The sequence below is a fragment of the Cherax quadricarinatus genome, chromosome 71 (genome assembly GCF_038502225.1).
Source record: "Cherax quadricarinatus isolate ZL_2023a chromosome 71, ASM3850222v1, whole genome shotgun sequence".
NCBI lineage: Eukaryota > Metazoa > Arthropoda > Malacostraca > Decapoda > Parastacidae > Cherax > Cherax quadricarinatus.
This window is the reverse complement of record NC_091362.1, coordinates 20,220,533-20,245,638: the sequence shown is the minus strand read 5'-3', so window position 1 is coordinate 20,245,638 and position 25,106 is coordinate 20,220,533. Positions and strand designations below refer to the sequence as shown.

The 25,106-nt window shown below is 41.8% G+C and overlaps 2 protein-coding genes across 2 annotated transcripts in view; both read left to right on the top strand.

Moving 5' to 3' along the window:
• Nucleotides 1–25,106, top strand: part of Gbs-76A (Glycogen binding subunit 76A) — a 579,812-nt gene that overhangs the window by 414,102 nt on the left and 140,604 nt on the right. The gene's annotated exons all lie outside the window — the stretch shown is intronic.
• The window catches only part of LOC128700366 (basement membrane-specific heparan sulfate proteoglycan core protein), a 262,686-nt gene that overhangs the window by 211,752 nt on the left and 25,828 nt on the right, over nt 1–25,106 (top strand). The window contains exon 5 of the mRNA XM_053793521.2: nt 20,725–20,870. Coding sequence (XP_053649496.1) covers nt 20,725–20,870 — 146 coding nt within the window. The remainder of the gene's footprint in view (nt 1–20,724; nt 20,871–25,106) is intronic.

The following is a 25,106-nucleotide window of genomic DNA, read 5'->3' as shown; positions in this document are numbered from 1 at the left end:
TACAGCGAGGCGCTCTGGTACATACTGTTACTAAAGCCAGTAGACGTGTACCCTTCGGTGGTCAGGTACCTACTGCTTAGGTGTGTACCGTGAGGCACTCAGGCTCTTACTGCTCTAAGGCCGGCTCAGCAGCCCCCACATTGGGTTTGATGACGCACCCAGTGGTACTGCCGGCCGGCAGGTTAACTATTTAACCGCTAGTTTGGCAGGGGCCGCAACAACCTGCAATATGACGGTCGACCTGCAACATGACGGAAGACCTGCACTCCTGAGCGACTCCCCCTGTGACGATACCATCATGTTGACGGTACTTGTCCTGAAGACAATGTCAAGAGGGAGGATGACAGAGGGGCTGGACACCTCTCAATCTGACAGTAATCTTTTCCACAATGAGGCATCAATTTCGTGAATTTTTTTCTAGATATTCAAGAAAAGAACGTAACTACCATTTACACAGCGGAAAATACGTTTATGGTGGCTTGTGGGTGAACAGACTTTTCGATTCACAACCGGAGATGTAGGGTTCTATCCTGGAGGTGGAAATGCTGGATATGTTCTTTAAAACTCCTGTTGCCTCTGTTTACCTAACAGTAAGATGATATCTGGGTGTTAACTGACTATACGTCCCATCACTCACACGACTAAACACTGCTGACATATACCTAACCTCAGGCAGCTGCCTAAACCACAGAGCGACCAAAACTACTAAGGACGACCACAACCACTGAGAACAGCCTCATCCACTGACGACGTAGGCCGCTTATTGTGTGGTCAAGGTACTGACATGCAATACTCACATTTATCGTAATGCTGGTTGTGGTCTGATCAACGGCGGTACGGCCGTGCACGCACCCACACACCTACACACCTATAAACCAGTTCCACCTATAAACCAGCTCTGCCTGTAAACCAGCTCCACCTGTAAACCCTTACATATAAGCAGATTACTTGTGTAATGTAAAGGTCTTTTCATTGCAAGGCCTAAGTGCCTTAGGCCTTGATATGCAGACCTACTGCAGCTGGAGACCAGCAGTTACATAACACTGAATAACCCTATAAATGGTCATGGTATACTATATTCTCTTCTCACATGAATGTTGGTAATCTGATGATCCACTCAGAAGTTTTCCGTTATTTAACGGAGGCTTTGAACAGCGTTATTAGTGATGTAGACCAATACATGTAGGTTCTATGATTTATCAGACTGTGTACGTAACCTATGTTTGAAACACCTCGTTCGCTTAAATGTCAAGTACGTTCCCTTATTAGTAGACATTTAAGCTTATTTTAGAGCGTTTTACAATACGTAAAAATAAATCGCTTAGACTGAAAAGTCGTGATTATTATTAATATAATCAAAAAGAAGCGCTAAATCACAAGGGTTATACAGCAAAAGTCGTGTGAGAAAAACCTTCACAAAAGCTTTTCTTTTTATTTCGTCGTGATAAGCAAACTAACCAAAATTATAATTAAAGCATTATTAATAATAATTTGTTGGAAGAGGCCAGTTTAATGATCATTGTCATGAAAGCTGCTCTAGCAGTCCTTTGAATCAAGAGAATTTAATCAGTATTAAGGACTTCACTTTGAGGGCAAATAACGAGATGAAAGAATTTTAACTTTGGTTAAGAAAAGTAGAGATTTGGGAGGATTTAACTCAATATATTATTATTATTACAGCGAGCAAAAAAAAAAAATACCTATTGCAGTAGCATTAGGATAAATTATTTCGGCGTTACGCCGATATTTTCTTTATATATTTTTTTTTGAGGTTTTTATTCTTTGTTTACCATTGTGGAAGTAGAAACATGATTTAGAAAAATAGATTTATCGTTGAAATGATTTAGACTCGGCCATGAATCGTTATATTTATTGTTTTTCGTTTTCACAATAACGTTAAATCACGAAGCCGCCTTGTGTTCTGACACCTGCATTCATCCCGGTGTTTTATTGTCGGCTTTGTACCATTGATTACTCGTAACAGTGAAGAGCCCCAACTCAACAGTATTAACAGAGTTTTGAGAAACAGGATGAACCAGTTAAGAAGACAAAAGTATGACCATACCTTCGGATGACTCTCACATCTCCCTGTAAATAACTGCAGCGCCTTCACTGTTTACCCTGCAGAAGCTTCTTGGAGAATCACAGGAGATGTTTAGAAGATTTAGATATCCATTGGAGCGGCGGAGCAGCTTTCCCGAAAACGATTACGTATGATCAAACTGACTCGGGATTAAAAATGAACACAAGTGATACATGCTTAACTAGTAATTGCATGAAGCTGTATCAAATTGTTGTTATCTAGGATAGCACTAATACTGAAAACACTAGAAACACTAATATCACCAATTAAACAATACAATACAACACAAGAGTACATAGGTGCACTGGAAGATCTCGGAGAATAAGGTGGTGATCTTCCAGTGCACGTATGTACCCTTGTGTTGTACCGTATTGTTTAAGTGGTGATCTCGGAGAATAAGGTTACATAAGAACATAAGAACATAAGAAAGAAGGAACACTGCACCATGCCAACTGGCCTATGCGAGGCAGTTTCAATTCTCCCACCGGCTTAAGCCAATGCCTTGACCTAGTGAGGCCAGACACGTCACTTAAGAAAGGAGCAGTGCATCCGACCTAGTAGCACAGGCTACTCAGGTCCAACTCACACCCACCCACACCCACCCACACCCACCCACACCCACACCCACCCACACCCACCCACACCCACCTACACCCACCCACACCCCCCCACACCCACCTACACCCACCCACACCCACCCACACCCACCCACACCCATTCATATATTTATCCAACCTATTTTTAAAACTACACAACGTCTTAGCGTCCATGACGGTACTCGGGAGTTTGTTCCACTCATCCACAACTCTATTACCAAACCAGTGCTTTCCTATATCCTTCCTAAATCTGAATTTTCCCAATTTAAAGCCATTGCTGCGAGTCCTGACTATGTTAGATATTTTTAGCACGCTATTTACATCCCCTTTATTAATTTCTGTTTTCCATTTATACACCTCGATCATATCCCCCTTAATTATATGCCTTTCGAGAGAGTGCAGATTCAGGGCCCTCAGTCTATCCTCATAGGGAAGATTCTTGATACATGGGATCATCTTTGTCATCCTTGTTTGTACGTTTTCCAGTGCATTTATATCCATTTTGTAATACGGTGGCCAGAACTGAGCAGCATAGTCTAAATGAGGCCTAACCAAGGATATATAGAGTTGAAGAACAACCTGAGGACTTCTATTATTTATACTTCTTGCTATGAAGCCAAGGATTTTGTTAGCTTTATTTCGAACACTAATGCACTGTTGTCTTGGTTTTAGATTACTGCTAACTCTTAAATCCTTTTCGCAAGCCGTAATATTAAGATCTACATTATTTAGTTTATATGTGGCATGGTTATTTTTCTTTCCAACATTTAAAACTTTGCATTTGTCTATATTAAACTGCATCTGCCACTTCTCCGACAACTGCATCAGTCTATTCAAATCATCCTGGAGTGCTTTAGTGTCCTCATTAGAATGAATTGGACGGCCTATTTTGGTGTCATCAGCAAATTTGCTATTGTCGCTATTTATTCCCTCATCTATGTCGTTTATGTAGATTGTGAACAACAAGGGGCCCAGCACTGACCCCTGTGGAGCACCGCTTGTGACGTGCCCCCATTCTGATTTCTCCCCATTTATGCAAACTCTCTGCTGCCTATTCGTCAACCATGCCTCAACCCAGGAAAAAAAATTTCCTCCTATTCCGTGTACCTTAAGTTTCCTCAATAGCACCTGATGTGGAACTCTATCGAAAGCCTTAATGAAGTCCATATGCACAATATCATATTCAATACCATTATCTACCTCCTCAAATACCTTAATGAAGAAAGTTAGTAAATTCGTAAAGCAGGAACATCCCTTTGTTAAAACGTGTTGAGATTCATTAATCAATCTGTGCCTATCAAGATGGCTACGAATTGCTTCGGCAATTATTGATTCCATAAATTTTCCCATAAATTTTCCCACTAAGGACCTGTCATCTGCCTTGTAAATAGGTATTACATTTGCCATTCTCCACTTGTCAGGCACCCTTGCAAACAGTTCATCAGGGCCTGGGGATTTGTTAGCTTTTAATTTCTCTATTTGTCTGAGGACCATGTCACTAGTTACCGCAATCGTGCATAGTTTATTATCGTACTGTTCTACATAATCTATTATTTCTGGAATTTCGCTAATATATTCCTGAGTAAAAACTGAGAGGAAGTAAGAATTGAAAATTTCACACATATCCTTATCACTGTCAGTGATCTGACTTGAGCTACTCTTAAGTGGGCCTATCTTGTCTCTAATCTTACTTCTGTATACCTGAAAGAACCCTTTTGGGTTAGTCTTCGAATCCCTTGCGACCTTAGTAGGCTAAAATAGGCATGAGCCAAAGAAAACATGCATAAATCTGGCCTACAGATGGCTCTGGCAAGCGAGGTACACAGGACGAAGACTGGGAACCCTAGCCAGCAAACAATCGCTCTGCCAGAGACAACGTAAAAACCATTAAAGCCTATCAGACACTTTTCCTTTACATTGTGTAAGACGGATTGTAGACTTATAACTATTTACTCACATGTGAGTAAGATACACTTAAATCGAAACCTCTCATTCACACTTAAAATAAGCTTATTTCCTCTCACTAAAACAACAAAGACTTGTTGTATATCCTTCTTAAATGTCTAAAAATCTGTACGTATTCACTAAAAACAAAAAAAAACTATTTTTAAATGCCATCGTTTAAAACGGATGGAGCACCGGTCGATTTATAGGAAATCTGATTTGAGACAGAATAATTGCATATATAGAAAGGTTATTATCAAAATACAAATGACAGGATTTATTGCTGGATTATCATTAAATTTATTGGAAAGGGGTTAGCCAGTCAGGGTCATCTAGCTCCTGAGAAATGGGAATAAATCAGGTTAGAGCCAAGAGAAAGAGAGAGTAGTTGCACTTTCTTTGATCAAGGAATTTTCATTTGTCTCCAGGCATACCCCCTTTAAGGGAGTGGATAGTGGAAGCCACAAGTCAAGGTTGCACAGTGCAGGATTTAGTTAAATTAAGCCTATCTGTTGCTTCCTGCTACCTGTTGATGGTGTTAGGGGGCACTGACGTAGCTGCTTTGGGTCAGACCAGACCTCAGGGTTGATAGTTATTAGTAACCAAAGACCATTGTAGGCACCTTAGCCTGGCTGATGACAGAACCGCTTGGAAGAACTTGTCAAATTCCCTCTTGCAGGAGACTGGACGAACTTGTAGGTAACAGATAATGTAGAATACAGTGGAAGCAGACCTCAGTGAAGAAAAAAAGAATTCAGTAACGATAAAAAGAAATATTAAATGATGATGCAAGCATTTATCAACGACAGAGGGCACAAAGAGACTGTGATGTGGCTTTCCTTCTCCCTTACTGCGCTGTCTTGATATGAAAAAGGTGAACTGTTGCCCACTACCACAAAAAAGTATATATATATATATATATATATATATATATATATATATATATATATATATATATATATATATATATATATATATATATATATATATATATATATCCAAACAATCGCAGTCAGGCGATATTAATAATGCAAGACAAGCCACGGGGGGGGAGGGGGGAATCTTTAGCTCAAGTACTTTCCACTTCTCAGTGCGTCATCAAGACCTTTGCAATGTTGCAAGAGTAGCAACTGAAGAAATGAGGGGAAATTTTCTCAGAGTATGGTAGCGTGAGGTGACACCAGCTCCAGCTAAGTTTTAAATACACTTGTCATTCAGCTCCCTGAGAATATCCGGTTCGGCGAGCGACGTGGTCACCCACACAATAGATCGGCAGTGATCGCTGCATGAATCGATCTGCCTGTCATTAAAGCTCTCCTCCCACCGTCGCTGCTTACAACGGAGGCTGCGATATCTTCACATCATCTCCGCGAAAACGTGATAAACTTCCTCGTAGATACTTGAACTGAAGATCCTTCACTGAACCACTGGAGGATTACTGTGGAAATAAATTGCATAAAATACCAGCACGATGGAAAAATAGACACAAATGCAATAAGCAATATTGCAGATGTCTGTTGAAAAAACCCACCGAGATGAGGATTAAGGTATAATGCTCTTATTGTGTTAAGATCGTATATTTGATGCAATACGCATCGGAGTGCTATTTGCATGAGCGACATGCGTTCAGATCTTCTTAGCTCATGTCACTGAAATATCTGAGAAATGCAATAAGCCAGCAGTTATTACTAGCTCAAAACTAAACAATTCTAAAAATGAAACATAGAACGTGAAAACTTACAGTAAACTTGCTTAAGGAAAATTCAATCCGTACAATTAGAAAGTAGTTATGAGTGCCTTTACATGTAATAACTCCGAGGTGATTCGCCTGACTTTCATCTTTGGAAATTCGCAGGAAATAAGCAACATGTGAATGTTTCATGTTCTGTGAGAGCCCTCCAGCCTCTTCAGATGTGTCCACCCTGCGTGAAGGCTGCCTCCTAATCACTGCAGGACCCCAAGGGAAGCAAATCTACTATAAATTTGGAGGGTTGCAATTATACCACGCATTGCGCATAAATTCAGCTCCATATAAAGGGTCACTACACTTCACCATCACATCCCACAACAAAGCAACACCTCACGACACCCGACTCTGTGAAACCCACCAACACAACCTCTCCTGACTGGCTGCTAATTTTCAACATTGCTGTATCCTACCTAAAAGGTTGGAGGGTTTATATGGAGTTTTTAAGTGGCAATTTACCATTTTTCATAAATGGCTTTTTTTTTTTGCCTGCGAAATAACTTATGTGTGCTTTTTTTGAAGGGCCATTATATGGGGATAAATGAAATGTTGGTTATCTTCCAATAATTTGTGAACAACTTTTCAAATCACCATTATAAATTCGATGAAGTTAACTAGAGAATGATGTTTCCGAGTGGCTTCAAACTTAACGTGCTAGTGTATTTTGAGATATTAGTCTTTGTGGGATACCTATAAACTGCCTCTTCTGACTGGCTTCAAATCATCAGTGATGATACTTAACTGTTTTAGAAACTTAGGCCGCATTCTGTACTTTTCCTTTAGCGTATGCTGAGATAAAAGAGGGTGAGGTTATGGGGTAAGTGGACACTTTTCCATTAGCATTTGTGACCTCGTTGGGATGGAGTCCAGTCACCTCTCTTAATTAGACTGAATGATTGAACAATTAATAACACGTGATTGATTTCGAACACATAGGGGAGGCAGGCCATTTTTCTAAGGGTAAATGTTAATACATAGTTGAAGTAACCTATTTTTCAAGGTTAAATATTAAAAAAAAACGAATAGAAAACTTTGAGGTAGAATAAGATCAGTAAACTAGGAAACATGTTAATGTTAGAATACAAAGTAGATTAACACTAGACGACAAGAGCAGTCTGCATGGGAATAAGCAATGTGCACTGGAGATGACAATGTGCACTGGAGATGACAATATGTACTGGAGATGACAATATGTACTGGAGATGACAATATGCACTGGAGATGACAATATGTACTGGAGATGACAATATGTACTGGAGATGACAATATGTACTGGAGATGACAATATGCACTGGAGATGACAATATGTACTGGAGATGACAATATGTACTGGAGATGACAATATGTACTGGAGATGACAATATGTACCGGAGATGACAATATGCACTGGAGATGACAATATGTACTGGAGATGACAATATGCACTGGAGATGACAATATGCACTGGAGATGACAATATGTACTGGAGATGACAATATGCACTGGAGATGACAATATGTACTGGAGATGACAATATGTACTGGAGATGACAATATGCACTGGAGATGACAATATGTACTGGAGATGACAATATGTACTGGAGATGACAATATGTACTGGAGATGACAATATGTACTGGAGATGACAATATGCACTGGAGATGACAATATGTACTGGAGATGACAATATGTACTGGAGATGACAATATGCACTGGAGATGACAATATGTACTGGAGATGACAATATGTACTGGAGATGACAATATGCACTGGAGATGACAATATGCACTGGAGATGACAATATGCACTGGAGATGACAATATGCACTGGAGATGACAATATGCACTGGAGATGACAATATGCACTGGAGATGACAATATGCACTGGAGATGACAATATGCACTGAATTGGGCAATAGATACTAGAGTGAGTAAAAAATAAAGGAGTGGACAATAGATTCCATAGTGGACAAATAGAAACTGGTGTTGGCAGTAGACACTGGAGTGAGCAGTGGATACAGAAGGGGGCAGTAGATACTGGAGTGAGCAGTGGATACAGAAGGGGGCAGTAGATACTGGAGTGAGCAGTGGATACAGAAGGGGGCAGTAGATATTGGAGTGAGCAGTGGATACAGAAGGGGGCAGTAGATACTGGAGTTAGTAGTGGATACAGAAGGGGGCAGTAGATACTGGAGTGAGCAGTGGATACAGAAAGGGGCAGTAGATACTGGAGTGAGCACTGGATACAGGAGGGGGCAGCAGATACTGGAGTGAGCAGTGGATGCAGAAGGGGGCAGTAGATACTGGAGTGAGCACTGGATACAGGAGGGGGCAGTAGATACTGGAGTGACCAGTGGATACAGAAGGGGGCAGTAGATACTGGAGTGAGCACTGGATACAGAAGGGGGCAGTAGATACTGGAGTGAGCAGTGGATACAGAAGGGGCAGCAGATACTGGAGTGAGCAGGAGATACAGGAGGGGCAGTATATACTGGAGTGAGCAGTGGATACAGGATGGGGCAGCAGATACTGGAGTGAGCAGTGGATACACCAGGGGGCAGTAGGTACTGGTGTGAACAATGGATACAGGAGGGGGCAATGAATACTGGAGTGAGCAGTGGATACAGGAGGGGCAATATATATTGGAGTGAGCAGTGGATACAGCAGGGGGCAATGTATACTGGAGTGAGCAGTGGATACAGGAGGCGGCAATGTATACTGGAGTGAGCAGTGGATACAGCAGGGGACAATGTATACTGGAGTGAGCAGTGGATACAGGAGGGGCAATGGATACTGGAGTGAGCAGTGGATACAGGAGGGGGCAATGTATACTGGAGTGAGCAGTGGATACAAGAGGGGGCAAAGGATACTGGAGTGAGCAGTGGATACAGCAGGGGCAATGGATGCTAGAGTGAGCAGTGGATACAGCAGGGGGCAATGGATACTGGAGTGAGCAGTGGATACAGGATGGGGCAATGGATACTGGAGTGAGCAGTGGATACAGAAGGGGGCAATGGATACTAGAGTGAGCAGTGGATACAGGAGATGGCAATGGATACTGGAGTGAGCAGTGGATACAGCGGGGGGCAATGTATACTGGAGTGAGCAGTGGATACAGAAGGGGGCATTGGATACTGGGGCAATGGAGGAGCTAGAGTGAGCAGTGGATACAGCAGGGGGCAATGTATACTGGAGTAAGCAGTGGATACAGGATGGGGCAATGTATACTGGAGTGAGCAGTGGATACAGCAGGGGGCAATGGATACTGGAGTGAGCAGTGGATACAGGATGGGGCAATGGATACTGGAGTGAGCAGTGGATACAGCGGGGGGCAATGTATACTGGAGTGAGCAGTGGATACAGGAGGGGGCAATAGATACTGGAGTGAGCAGTGGATACAGGAGGGGCAATATATACTAGAGTGAGCAGTGGATACAGCAGGGGACAATGTATACTGGAGTGAGCAGTGGATACAGGAGGGGGCAATGTATACTGGAGTGAGCAGTGGATACAGGAGGGACAATGTATACTGGAGTGAGCAGTGGATACAGCAGGGGGCAATGTATATTGGAGTGAGCAGTGGATACAGCAGGGGGCAATGGATACTGGAGTGAGCAGTGGATACAGGATGGGGCAATGGATACTGGAGTGAGCAGTCGATACAGGAGGGGGCAATTGATACTGGAGTGAGCAGTGGATACAGCGTTGGCAATGTATACTGGAGTGAGCAGTGGATACAGGAAGGGGCAATAGATACTGGAGTGAGCAGTGGATACAGGAGGGGCAATATATACTAGAGTGAGCAGTGGATACAGGAGGGACAATGTATACTGGAGTGAGCAGTGGATACAGCAGGGGGCAATGTATACTGAAGTGAGCAGTGGATACAACAGGGGCAATGGAAACTAGAGTGAGCAGTGGATACGGGACAATGGATACTGGGTGAGCAGTGGATACAGCAAGGGGCAATGTATACTGGAGTAAGCAGTGGATACAGGAGGGGGCAATGCATACTGGAGTGAGCAGTGGATACAGGAGGGGCAATGTATACTGGAGTAAGCAGTGGATACAGGAGGGGGCAATGCGTACTGGAGTGAGCAGTGGATACAGCAAGGGGCAATGTATAATGGAGTGAGCAGTGGATACAGGAGGGGGCAATGCATACTGGAGTGAGCAGTGGATACAGGAGGGGGCAATGTATACTGGAGTGAGCAGTGGATACAGGAGGGGGCGATGTATACTGGAGTGAGCAGTGGATACAGCAGGTGGCAATGTATACTGGAGTGAGCAGTGGATACAGCAGGGGGCAGTACATACTGTCCTCTACTAACGACTCTCCTCAGTAGAACTAAAGTATGCATTAGATGCTTCGGTGAGAAGTAATTTCTGCATCATAGTGCTTGAAGGGAAGCAACGTGTCACGACTAAAGTGATGTGTCGAAGCAAGGAGAAAATACACACACACACACACACACACATATATATATATATATATATATATATATATATATATATATATATATATATATATATATATATATATATATATATATATATATATAAAATATGTGAATTTTCTCGCGATCTTTTCTTTGAAAAAACGGCTTACCCCCCAAAAAAATCAGTATTCCACTTAAATCAGTCTGAGGCCACAGTTGGATGAATGGAGGGAGGTGGACAAAGAGGAGAGGGAACTACATAGAAATCTCGTTTTGTGATGATTAGAGAGGAAGACAAAGGATAGGGGAGATATGACATAAGAATGAGCAAATGGTGTTAATATTGTAGGGAAAAAAATGAACAGAATGGAAGACAATACATCAAGAGGCAAATATTAAATTACACGAAAATTTATTACCTGTTAAGGAAATCTACCAAATCTATCTTTGAAGTTGTGAATATCAGTATATATATTATATATATATATATATATATATATATATATATATATATATATATATATATATATATATATATATATATATATATATATATATATATATATATATATAACAAAGCTCGTCTCCTGGCAGTGAAGGCACCACACTCAGGAGATTTCCTGTTAGCTGTTCCCAATTCCTCCCTGGGCACCCGTCTCGACCCACAGGCCATTCGGAATGGTGTTGCTCTTCGCCTAGCCGCCCCCATCCTCACCGAACATAGGTGTATTTGCGGCAGGGCGACAGCTGATCAATTCGGACTTCATGGTCTCGTATGCCACACAGCAGAAGGGAAGTATGCCAGATATGAGGAGATCAATGACATAATAAAGAGAAGCCTCGCCACAGCCCGTTGCCCAGCTCAACGGGAACCCCAAGTACAGAGGTCTGATGGAAGTCAAAAGCGTCCTGATGGAGCCACTATGCTACCCTGGAAGGATGGAAAGCAGATTGCCTGGGACTACACCTGTGCTGCCACATTGGCAGACACCTACTTGCCATACTCTGTAGTGGAAGGGGGTGGAACTGCCAGCCACAGGGAGACCCAGAAGATCCGAAAATATGAAGACCTTCCCCCTTGCTATAACTTCATTCCAATAGGGTCGGAGACCCTTGGAGCATGGGGCAAGTGTGCTCTAAAGTTCCTCAAAGAGCTGGGTGAAAAGCTTATCATAGAAACCAAGGACCACAGGGCGACCAGCTTCCTCTTTCAGAGACTCAGTGTTGCGATCTAGAGAGGAAATTCCTGCAGCATTCTGGGCACGCGGCCCACCGCAGGGGAGCTGGACGAAGTATTCGAGATGTAGCTCTGAGTTACCTATGTTGTTTTACTTTCTGTTGTATTTTTGTGAATGTTTGGCCAATGTATTTTGTCTTTAAATAAAACATACTTGAAATATAGGGGGTGGTAGGAGAAAATTCTCAAACAGCTTCAGAGAGAACCTTGAGTTTTCCCTGAAGCAAGTTTATTCTTTTCTCTGAGGATGAGGGTCCCTATGACAGTCCTAGAGGTGGTACCTCCCTATATTTTACACACACACACACACACACACACACACATATATATATATATATATATATATATATATATATATATATATATATATATATATATATATATATATATATATATATGTATACAGAGAAAAACAGCAGTCAGCGGGATTCGAAGCCACATCAGGGAAGGCTGGCAAGGTTACCCAAATGGCGCTCTAGACCACTCGGCCACAGATGCCTCAAAAGTTGGGCAGCCTGGTTCAAAAGCCATGTTTTTTTTCCAGCCCGGGCACACCAGTGGGTCTCACGCATGGTTTCAGGGTACTTTATTCTCCTCCTGTATTTTCTGACCCCACAAGCGATTGTTATATCACTGCGCCACGCAGAAAGAAACGGGTGTATATAGAGAAAGAATGCAGGCAGCAGGGTTGATATAAAAATCGCTTGTGGGGTCAGAATATACAGAAGGAGAATTAGATACCTTGAAGCCGTGCTTGAGGCCTAATGACGTGCTCGGGTTGGGAAGAAACTTGTAAAGAATGCTGCCCATCTTTTGGGTATCTGTGGCCGAGTGGTCCAGAGCGTGTGTATGTGTGTACTCACCTAGTTGTACTCACCTAGTTGAGGTTGCGGGGGTCGAGTCCGAGCTCCTGGCCCCGCCTCTTCACTGATCGCTACTAGGTCACTCTCTCTGAACCGTGAGCTTTATCATACCTCTGCTTAAAGCTATGTATGGATCCTGCCTTCACTACATCGCTTCCCAAACTATTCCACTTACTGACTACTCTGTGGCTGAAGAAATAATTCCTAACATCCCTGTGATTCATCTGTGTCTTCAACTTCCAACTGTGTCCCCTTGTTACTGTGTCCAATCTCTGGAACATCCTGTCTTTGTCCACCTTGTCAATTCCTCTCAGTATTTTGTATGTCGTTATCATGTCCCCCCTATCTCTCCTGTCCTCCAGTGTCGTCAGGTTGATTTCCCTTAACCTCTCCTCGTAGGACATACCTCTTAGCTCTGGGACTAGTCTTGTTGCAAACCTTTGCACTTTCTCTAGTTTCTTTACGTGCTTGGCTAGGTGTGGGTTCCAAACTGGTGCCGCATACTCCAATATGGGCCTAACGTACACGGTGTACAGGGTCCTGAACAATTCCTTATTAAGATGTCGGAATGCTGTTCTGAGGTTTGCTAGGCGCCCATATGCTGCAGCAGTTATTTGATTGATGTGCGCTTCAGGAGATGTGCCTGGTGTTATACTCACCCCAAGATCTTTTTCCTTGAGTGAGGTTTGTAGTCTCTGGCCCCCTAGACTGTACTCCGTCTGCGGTCTTCTTTGCCCTTCCCCAATCTTCATGACTTTGCACTTGGTGGGATTGAACTCCAGGAGCCAATTGCTGGACCAGGTCTGCAGCCTGTCCAGATCCCTTTGTAGTTCTGCCTGGTCTTCGATCGAGTGAATTCTTCTCATCAACTTCACGTCATCTGCAAACAGGGACACCTCAGAGTCTATTCCTTCCGTCATGTCGTTCACAAATACCAGAAACAGCACTGGTCCTAGGACTGACCCCTGCGGGACCCCGCTGGTCACAGGTGCCCACTCTGACACCTCGCCACGTACCATGACTCGCTGCTGTCTTCCTGACAAGTATTCCCTGATCCATTGTAGTGCCTTCCCTGTTATCCCTGCTTGGTCCTCCAGTTTTTGCACCAATCTCTTGTGTGGAACTGTGTCAAACGCCTTCTTGCAGTCCAAGAATATGCAATCCACCCACCCCTCTCTCTCTTGTCTTACTGCTGTCACCATGTCATAGAACTCCAGTAGGTTCGTGACACAGGATTTCCCGTCCCTGAAACCATGTTGGCTGCTGTTGATGAGATCATTCCTTTCTAGGTGTTCCACCACTCTTCTCCTGATAATCTTCTCCATGATTTTGCATACTATACATGTCAGTGACACTGGTCTGTAGTTTAATGCTTCATGTCTGTCTCATTTTTTAAAGATTGGGACTACATTTGCTGTCTTCCATGCCTCAGGCAATCTCCCTGTTTCGATAGATGTATTGTATATTGTTGTTAGGGGTACACATAGCGCCTCTGCTCCCTCTCTCAATACCCATGGGGAGATGTTATCTGGCCCCATTGCCTTTGAGGTATCTAGCTCACTCAGAAGCCTCTTCACTTCTTCCTCGGTTGTGTGCACTGTGTCCAGCACATGGTGGTGTGCCCCACCTCTCCGTCTTTCTGGAGCCCCTTCTGTCTCCTCTGTGAACACTTCTTTGAATCTCTTGTTGAGTTCCTCACATACTTCACGGTCATTTCTTGTTGTCTCTCCTCCTTCCTTCCTTAGCCTGATTACCTGGTCCTTGACTGTTGTTTTCCTCCTGATGTGGCTGTACAACAGTTTCGGGTCAGATTTGACTTTCGCTGCTATGTCATTTTCATATTGTCGTTGAGCCTCCCTTCTTATCTGTGCATATTCGTTTCTGGCTCTACGACTGCTCTCCTTATTCTCCTTGGTCTTTTGCCTTCTATATTTCTTCCATTCCCTAGCACACTTGGTTTTTGCCTCCCTGCACCTTTGGGTAAACCATGGGCTCATCCTGGCTTTTTCATTATTCCTGTTACCCTTGGGTACAAACCTCTCCTCAACCTCCTTGCATTTTGTTGCTACATATTCCATCATCTCATTAACTGGCTTCCCTGCCAGTTCTCTGTCCCACTGAACCCCGTTCAGGAAGTTCCTCATTTCTGTGTAGTCCCCTTTCTTGTAGTTTGGCTTCATTCGTCCTGGCCTTCCTGCTTCTCCCTCCACTTGTAGCTCTACTGTGTATTCGAAGCTTAAAACCACATGGTTACTGGCCCCAAGGGGTCTTTCATATGTGATGTCCTCGATATCTGCACTACTCAATGTGAATACTAAGTCCAGCCTTGCTGGTTCATCCCCTCCTCTCTCTCTTGTAGTGTCCCTTACGTGTTGGTACATGAAGTTTTCCAGTACCACCTCCATCATCTTAGCCCTCCATGTATCTTGGCCCCCATGCGGGTCCAAGTTCTCCCAATCGATCTCCTTGTGGTTAAAGTCACCCATGATCAGGAGCTTTGCCCTGCATGCATGAGCTCTTCTGGCCACTGTAGCCAGTGTGTCAACCATCGCTCTATTGCTCTCGTCGTACTCTTGCCTTGGCCTCCTGCTGTTCTGTGGTGGGTTATACATCACTGCTATTACCACCTTGGGACCTCCAGAGTGAAGCGTTCCCGATATGTAATCACTTTCTTCTCCGCTGTCTCCTCTCTCCAGCTCATCAAAATTCCAGCGATTTTTGATCAGCAATGCCACTCCTCCACCCCCCCTGTTCTCTCTGTCTTTCCTCAGGATTTGGTATCCCGTTGGAAAGATGGCATCTGTTATCATACCTGTAAGCTTGGTTTCTGTGAGAGCTATGATGTCCGGTGATGCCTCTTTGACTCTTTCATGCCACTCCTCCCACTTATTTGTTATTCCATCAGCGTTTCATGCCACTCCTCCCACTTATTTGTTATTCCATCAGCGTTTGTGTACCATACCTTCAGTTTCCTTTCCAACACTGTGGTTTGGGGGGCCTGTGAGGGTGGGAGACCTGGTAGAATACTGTGGGATTCTATAGCTCGGTGTTGGGTGGAGGCTGTGGGTATGGATTGTAGTGTGTGTTGGGATGGTGTGATAGGTTGTATGGTTCTGAGAATAGTTGTGTGTGTGCTTGCCCTTGCTGTTCTGTTCTGCTCTGACTGACCTCTGCTGGCTCCATCCTTGTCTCTTTTCCTAGCTCCTTTCGCTTTTTTGTCCTCTCCCTCAGCTGCTGTCGTTCTGATTGTGTTCTGTCTCTGTCTAGGAACACCTTCTTGTACTCTTCCGAGTATTTCAACCGTGGTTTCTCTTGGAGGATCCTGTTCCGCACTGTTTCCGTCCTGAGAATCAGCTTGATTGGTCGGTTTCTCCCCTTCGAGTACCCCCCTATTCTCTGAAAATTTACAATCTCGTCCATCTCTTCACCTATTTCCGTGATGATTTTCTCAATCTCCTTTCTTTCTTCCTGCTTCCTTTCAGTGTGTGTCCTTTCCTCTCTCTCCTGAAGCCCATGGATAAACACTGATTTTGCCCTTTCCTCCTCCCATTGCCTCACCCTCTGTGACTCTGGATCCTGCCTGTATGTGGTCAGTTTCTCCCTTGATTTTTCCAGTGGCTCTTGATAGCATGGTTGTGCCTCAGCATTCGACCTATCACCTTCTCCATCTGCACTCAGCTGTTCTTCCCTTTCACTCCTTGGCCCTCCTTGGCAGGCTGATATGACCTTAGCATAATTCATAATTCCTTCCTTCCTGTTCGGCCTCGCAGCTCATATGCTGTCTTCTCTGGTCACTGCCCCTGTAACTCGCTTCAGCCTATTTATCTCAACTTCTGTGTGTGTGTGTGTGTGTGTGTGTGTGTGTGTGTGTGTGTGTGTGTGTGTGTGTGTGTGTGTGTGTGTGTGTGTGTGTGTGTGTGTGTGTGTGTGTGTGAGTGTGTGTGTGTGTGTGTGTGTGCGTGTGTGTGTATGCGTTCTAAAATTAATGTAACTTTTCGTTATTTTTGTACTTATGCACATGTTTAATAAACATTTTGTCCCTCATTACATTTGCTCGCAATTAAAAACTGAGGGTTAACACAAGATTTAAGCAGGACTAACTTCCACAAAATTGCTAAAATATCAACCAACAATAAAACCACCTCACATCACACATCAGTTTCAAGAACAAGGGTGACATGACGCAAATAGAGAGTGGAGAACCACGGACGCTTAGTGTCCGTATCATGACCCAGTACAGCGAATATAATTTTGCAGCAACAGCCCCCAGCTGGCCTGTTGCTGGGGAAACGTCTGGTATAGACGGAGAGTCAACATGTGGGGGACTCTATGAGCAACTTGAACCGTCTCCTGGCAGTCTGCTCAAAGGAGCCGCCAATCCACACACACACACACACACACACACACACACCAGTGAAGGGCTTTCTAGGTCAGGATGGGTGAAGAGCGCTGCAGAAATTGGTTAGGGAAACTCGCTTGAGATCTGCAGTAGAGTGATGGCAGCATGTCGTGATTGTCCCTGTTATCTCGGTGTCATGGCTCCCTTCTCTCTCTCTCTCTCTCTCTCTCTCTCTCTCTGACACACACCCTCTCTCCCTCTCGCAATAATAATTCCAATAGCTAATTTATTACCACATTTAATGTTCACCTCCACTGCTCGGACCACTTTCCGTGGTCAGGTGACGTGTGTTCGTGGCGACCATTGACTTATTCCTTGTTCATTCCAGCTGAAAAGCCTTTTAGCATGAGTTTAAAGTCTGTCGAATACACGAGTGTCATTAAGGCTACGTGTCTCCTGTAAACCACCAAATATATATATATATATATATATATATATATATATATATATATATATATATATATATATATATATATATATATATATATATATATATATATATATATATATATATATTTTTTTTTTTTTATTTTTATTTTATTATAACACTGGCCGATTCCCACCAAGGCAGGGTGGCCCGAAAAAGAAAAACTTTCACCATCATTCACTCTATCACTGTCTTGCCAGAAGGGTGCTTTACACTACAGTTTTTAAACTGCAACATTAACACCCCTCCTTCAGAGTGCAGGCACTGTACTTCCCATCTCCAGGACTCAAGTCCGGCCTGCCGGTTTCCCTGAACCCCTTCATAAATGTTAAATGCTCACACTCCAACAGCACGTCAAGTATTAAAAACCATTTGTCTCCATTCACTCCTATCAAACACGCTCACGCATGCCTGCTGGAAGTCCAAGCCCCTCGCACACAAAACCTCCTTTACCCCCTCCCTCCAACCTTTCCTAGACCGACCCCTACCCCGCCTTCCTTCCACTACAGACTGATACACTCTTGAAGTTATTCTGTTTCGCTCCATTCTCTCCACATGTCCGAACCACCTCAACAACCCTTCCTCAGCCCTCTGGACAACAGTTTTGGTAATCCCGCACCTCCTCCTAGCTTCCAAACTACGAATTCTCTGCATTATATTCACACCACACATTGCTCTCAGACATGACATCTCCACAGCCTCCAGCCTTCTCCTCGCTGCAACATTCATCACCCATGCTTCACACCCATATAAGAGCGTTGGTAAAACTATACTCTCATACATTCCCCCTCTTTGCCTCCAAGGACAAAGTTCTTTGAGTCTCCACAGACTCCTAAGTGCACCACTCACCCTTTTTCCCCTCATCAATTCTATGATTCACCTCATCATTCATAGACTCATCCGCTGACACATCCACTCCCAAATATCTGAATACATTCACCTCCATACTCTCTCCCTCCAATCTGATATCCAATCTTTCATCACCTAATCTTTTTGTTATCCTCATAACCTTACTCTTTCCTGTATTCACTTTCAATTTTCTTCTTTTGCACACCCTACCAAATTCATCCACCAATCTCTGCAACTTCTCTTCAGAATCTCCCAAGAGCACAGTGTCATCAGCAAAGAGCAACTGTGACAACTCCCACTTTATGTGTGATTCTTTATCTTTTAACTCCACGCCTCTTGCCAAGACCCTCGCATTTACTTCTCTTACAACCCCATCTATAAATATATTAAACAACCACGGTGACATCACACATCCTTGTCTAAGGCCTACTTTTACTGGGAAATAATTTCCCTCTTTCCTACATACTCTAACTTGAGCCTCACTATCCTCGTAAAAACTCTTCACTGCTTTCAGTAACCTACCTCCTACACCATACACCTGCAACATCTGCCACATTGCCCCCCTATCCACCCTGTCATACGCCTTTTCCAAATCCATAAATGCCACAAAGACCTCTTTAGCCTTATCTAAATATTGTTCACTTATATGTTTCACTGTAAACACCTGGTCCACACACCCCCTACCTTTCCTAAAGCCTCCTTGTTCATCTGCTATCCTATTCTCCGTCTTACTCTTAATTCTTTCAATAATAACTCTACGATACACTTTGCCAGGTATACTCAACAGACTTATCCCCCTATGATTTTTGCACTCTCTTTTATCCCCTTTGCCTTTATACAAAGGATCTATGCATGCTCTCTGCCAATCCCTAGGTACCTCACCCTCCTCCATACATTTATTAAATAATTGCACCAACCACTCCAAAACTATATCCCCACCTGCTTTTAACATTTCTATCTTTATCCCATCAATCCCGGCTGCTTTACCCCCTTTCATTTTACCTACTGCCTCACGAACTTCCCCCACACTCACAACTGGCTCTTCCTCACTCCTACAAGATGTTATTCCTCCTTGCCCTATACACGAAATCACAGCTTCCCTATCTTCATCAACGTTTAACAATTCCTCAAAATATTTCCTCCATCTTCCCAATATATATATATATATATATATATATATATATATATATATATATATATATATATATATATATATATATATATATATATATATATATATATATATATATATATATATATATATATATATATATATATATATATATATATATATATATATATATATATATATATATATATATATATATATATGAAATTAAAGAATGAAAATACGTGGGTGTTTCCACGTTTTCAAAGACAGTTTTTCCCTGAAGAAATGACTGAGAAGACACGAAAGTGCAAAGGTATTTCCATTGTTTTATTTTTTTCACTGTGGCATTGTATACTTACTTCCACGCTTGATTGATTCCTTACACTTATTATATTTGTGTGTAAAGGGGAGAAAATCTCACCAGTGTAAATCCCTTCTCCAGTTAATATCCCTTGTAGCGTGCCACTGAGATGGGAAGAAATGGCGGCGGAAGAATGTAAACACGCCAACCCCTCATCCCTCTCTCCCTTCATTCTCTCTCTATCATCATTTCTGTTTCCTCATCGCTTTCTCTCCTCAACTCACCCTTTCCTTTCATCTCTCTCCTAGAATGAGAAACATATGCAACGCTTGGGTTTATTCTGAATACGTGTATAGCTAGTCAGTGACTTTTTTTAATTTAACACAGATATTACATACTTAAACTGTGAAGTATAGAGGTATTCAGTCTCTAAATTTGGATTGGAGACGCAGAAGTGCAAGCCACTGGATAGCGAAGCGTCTTCACTATCAATATACCCACATCACGTTGTCTGTGTTATATACCACTGTAATGATACCCTCTTTCACCTCTGTCTTTATCTCTCGCTTATCTTGTATCTTTATCGGCGTACAGTGTTTTATTGTTATCTGCTTAGATGCGTAATTCACCCGTGTGAGTCATTCAGTATGAGTGTTGAAGACGCCATTTTCAGAACCAGTCTTCGTAGCTATTAGCTACGCTTACCTAACAGTTTTACCCAGTCTATTAACCAGCCTGTTCGCTCCGGCAGGTACTCGCTGGTGCGGGAGTCCGGAGACAGATGGCACCGCTGGCAGCTGGTGATACGACGGACGCGCATCGAGGACCAAGGCCAGTATAGGTGCCAGGTGGCCACCCAGCCTCCCATGGTGTTGGTGGTGACCCTCAACGTCACAGGTGAAGGTTCATGGTGTGATTACGGGGGTATGATCCTCCTCGTGGTGTGGAGTAATGTTATTGTTGCTACTATAGTACCTAGAATAGTTGCATTCAACAGTGTTACGTAGCCTTTAGAGGAACTGCAATCTTGCTGTTATCTGGCTGTGTTCCTATCGGTGCAAAGACTGTCATGGTGTAATTATTGATAGTATGAAAACTAAAGTAAGTGTATTCTTAATGATAAGTAATCACTGTATTGCTCATGGTGATATGAAGCTATGATTCACTGCTTACCTAACGACTGGAGATGAAATTTGACGACGTTTTGGTCCCAGGACGGACCGAAACGTTGTATAAATTCATTTCTAATTTCTGGAACAGACGTGAATTGTTTTAAACATTGTATTGTAACCTTTTTTCCCAGAGTCTTGATGTTCTTAGTGAATTTATGTAATTAATTATGATATGGTTATTGTTTCTTATATTATGAAAAATATACAAAATGTATTTTGCTCCCACGAGAAGTGGATGTAATAACAGTGGAATTTAGAGAGATTTTTTTTACATGGAATTTGTTACCATCAATATGGTGTTGGGGGAGCACATTATCATCAATATTGTCATCAATGTGGTGTTAAGGAAGCATGTTACCATCAATATTGCCATGAATATGGTGTTAAGGGAGCATGTTATCATCAATATTGTCATCAATGTGGTGTTAAGGGAGCATGTTACCATCAATATTGTCATCAATATGGTGTTAAGGGAGCATGTTACCATCAATATTGTCATCAATATGGTGTTAAGGGAGCATGTTACCATCAATATTGTTATCAATGTGGTGTTAAGGGAGCATGTTACCATCAATATTGTCATCAGTATGGTGTTAAGGGAGCATGTTACCATCAATATTGTCATCAATATGGTATTAAGGGAGCATGTTACCATCAATATTGTCATCAATATGGTGTTAAGGGAGCATGCTACCATCAATACTGTCATCAATATGATGTTAAGGGAGCATGTTACCATCAATATTGTCATCAATATGGTGTTAAGGGAGCATGTTACCATCAATATTGTCATCAATATGGTGTTAAGGGAGCATGTTACCATCAATATTGTCATCAATATGGTGTTAAGGGAGCATGTTACCATCTACATTGTCATCAATATGGTGTTAAGGAAGCATGTTATCATTAATATGGCGTTAAGGAAGAATGTTACCATCAATATTGTCATCAATATGTCTTGTAAAGTTAATAAAACATAGTGATTGATCTGCCACTATTTTTCTGGATCAAATCCGGGAAAGAGTTCACGATGAATTTCCCTGTCACAAACACAGGTCCACAGCAGTGCAAATTTTTCAGAAAATATTTGCTCAATACTTCACTGCTTCTAACTTTTCCGAACTATTTAGAACTAAAAAAACGTTATTCTATACAATTATCGAAATTTATCGGGTATAAATAACGAATATTACTTTTGCCAATAACAAAACATTGGACTTCTGTCTATAATATAAGCCTATGATATGCTACTTTCAATTATTATTATTATTATTATTATTATTATTATTATTATTATTATTATTATTATTATTATTATTATTATATTCGTTATATTTATAATCGCTAGATCTCTAAGAGAAACGTAAAGAAATCAGGTTTGATTCGAGGAATGGGTGAGTAGCTCCACATCACTAGGATGAAAGACTCCCCCTTCAAGAGGATCCTGTAAAAATAGGAGAATCATGTGACAAATTGGTTGGGGGTCATCGCCCCCGCGGCTGCTCTCAGACCATGTCTCATAAAATGGAAAAGAAATATTGCAGTTATATGAACTAATAAGAAGCATGACTCACGAAATCGTAATGACACGATTGCAAACAAGCCATACCACGGGCGGGATTTGAACCCACGGTCAGAGAGTCTCAAAACTCCAGACCGTCGCGTTAGCCACTGGAGTTTTGAGACTCTCTGACCGCGGGTTCAAATCCCGCCCGTAGTACAGTTTGTTTGCAATCGTGTCATTACGATTTCGTGAGTCATGTTGACTAATAAATATTTAATAGAACACGTTTTGGTCCTGCGATGTTGACCACTTCTGAGTGATCAAGTAGCCTAGGGCCTAAACACATTTCAATAAACATAACTACGGTACTCTTCGCCAAAACTGAGGGACTGATTACCTGGTCTTTTGTATATAGTTCTACTGTCTTTCCCCTAATATCATTGAAATTACATTCATAAAGCCACTGGATGGCGAAACGTCAACAATAAAGATACCCAGATGTTTCACACTTGTCTAATTCTTCATCACAAGAAACGAACCACTCATGGTGAGATGTTTCATTTTACGAAATTCCCTAAAGTGTACACAAGTGTAATCATCCACAGCTTGTGGGCATAACCATAATATTTACAACCTTGTCAGTGTTGCTTTAATCCTGTTCTTTATTGTATTTGCGTAGTTAATAAATGGCAGTTGCAGGAAGTGCCAGAAATGGAAAACGAGTTGGAGACTTCTTGGGAAAACTTTTATAATGACTATTTCCACATTGTTTTTAGTTCTTTGTCCAATTCAGAGAGATTTAAAAAGCCACTGGCTACTTCCTGGTGATTAATGATATGCTGGAGGAATTCTATATAATGCACACACAGCTCAAGAGTCAAGAAAATTATTATTATTGTTATAATTATTATTATTATTACAATCAATATTATTATTATTACTACAACCATTATTATTATTACAATCAATATTATTATTATTACTACCACCATTATTATTATTATTATTAATATTATTATTATTATTATTATTATTATTACCATTATTATTATTATTTGACCAAAGGAAGAAGAAGAGACCTCAGGCACCTTGCACCAAGAGCCCTTCACGTAATCCGAGGCAGGCAAGGGGCAAAGGTGGTTGTAAAATATATCCACAATCTATAACATGTGGGAACCAGAGAAGACCAATAAAGAGGGCATAGAACTCGAGAATAAAGTGCTGGACATTAGCGTAAGAGACGAGGATCAACAGAGGCTCAAGAAAAAGATCCCGATGATTTACTCGAGAGAGAGAAAAATGAAGAAAAATAAAGAATAAGAGAGTTGAAAAACAGAAATGAATGAGTTTCAGCTGAAATAAAGAAATTTGCAGATAAGAATTATTATTATTATTATTATTATTATTATTATTATTATTATTATTATTATTATTATTATTATTATTATTATTATTATTATTATTATTCAATTAACAGTTAAAACGAGGTTTTAAAGAATAACGCCCAAGATATATACAGCGAAACCCGTATTTCTCTCAGCATATATACCCTGAGAGGTATATTTCTCTCAGTGTATACATACTGAGGAGTTTGAGGTAACCAGTCCCTCAGCCTAGAGTTGATGTAATCAGTCCATCAATCTTGAAAAGAATAAAGCATATGTATGAAAAAGTTGCTTATATACTGTAGACAGGTGAGGTGAAGCAGTTGTAGACGATATCACAGACTTTCCTAGCACGGGCCGGTGTATGTCTCTCTGTGTATATACACTGCTAGATGTGCGCCTCTCACTGTGTATACACTGCTAGATGTATGCCTCTCACTGTGTATACACTGCTAGATGTATGTCTCTCACTGTGTATACACTGCTAGATGTATGTCTCTCACTGTATATACACTGCTAGATATGTCTCTCACTGTATATACACTGCTAGATATGTCTCTCACTGTGTATACACTGCTAGATGTATGTCTCTCACTGCATATACTACTAGATGTATGCCTCTCACTGTATATACACTGCTAGATATGTCTCTCACTGTGTATACACTGCTAGATGTATGTCTCTCACTGCATATACTACTAGATGTATGCCTCTCACTGTATATACACTGCTAGATATGTCTCTCACTGTGTATACACTGCTAGATGTATGTCTCTCACTGTATATACACTGCTAGATGTATGTCTCTCACTGTGTATACACTGCTAGATGTATGTCTCTCACTGTATATACACCGCTAGATGTATGTCTCTCACTGTGTATGCACTGCTAGATGTATGTCTCTCACTGTGTATACACTGCTAGACGTATGTCACTCACTGTGTATACACTGCTATACGTATGTCTCTCACTGTGTATACACTGCTAGACGTATGTCACTCACTGTGTATACACTGCTAGACGTATGTCTCTCACTGTGTATACACTGCTAAATGTATGTCTCTCACTGTGT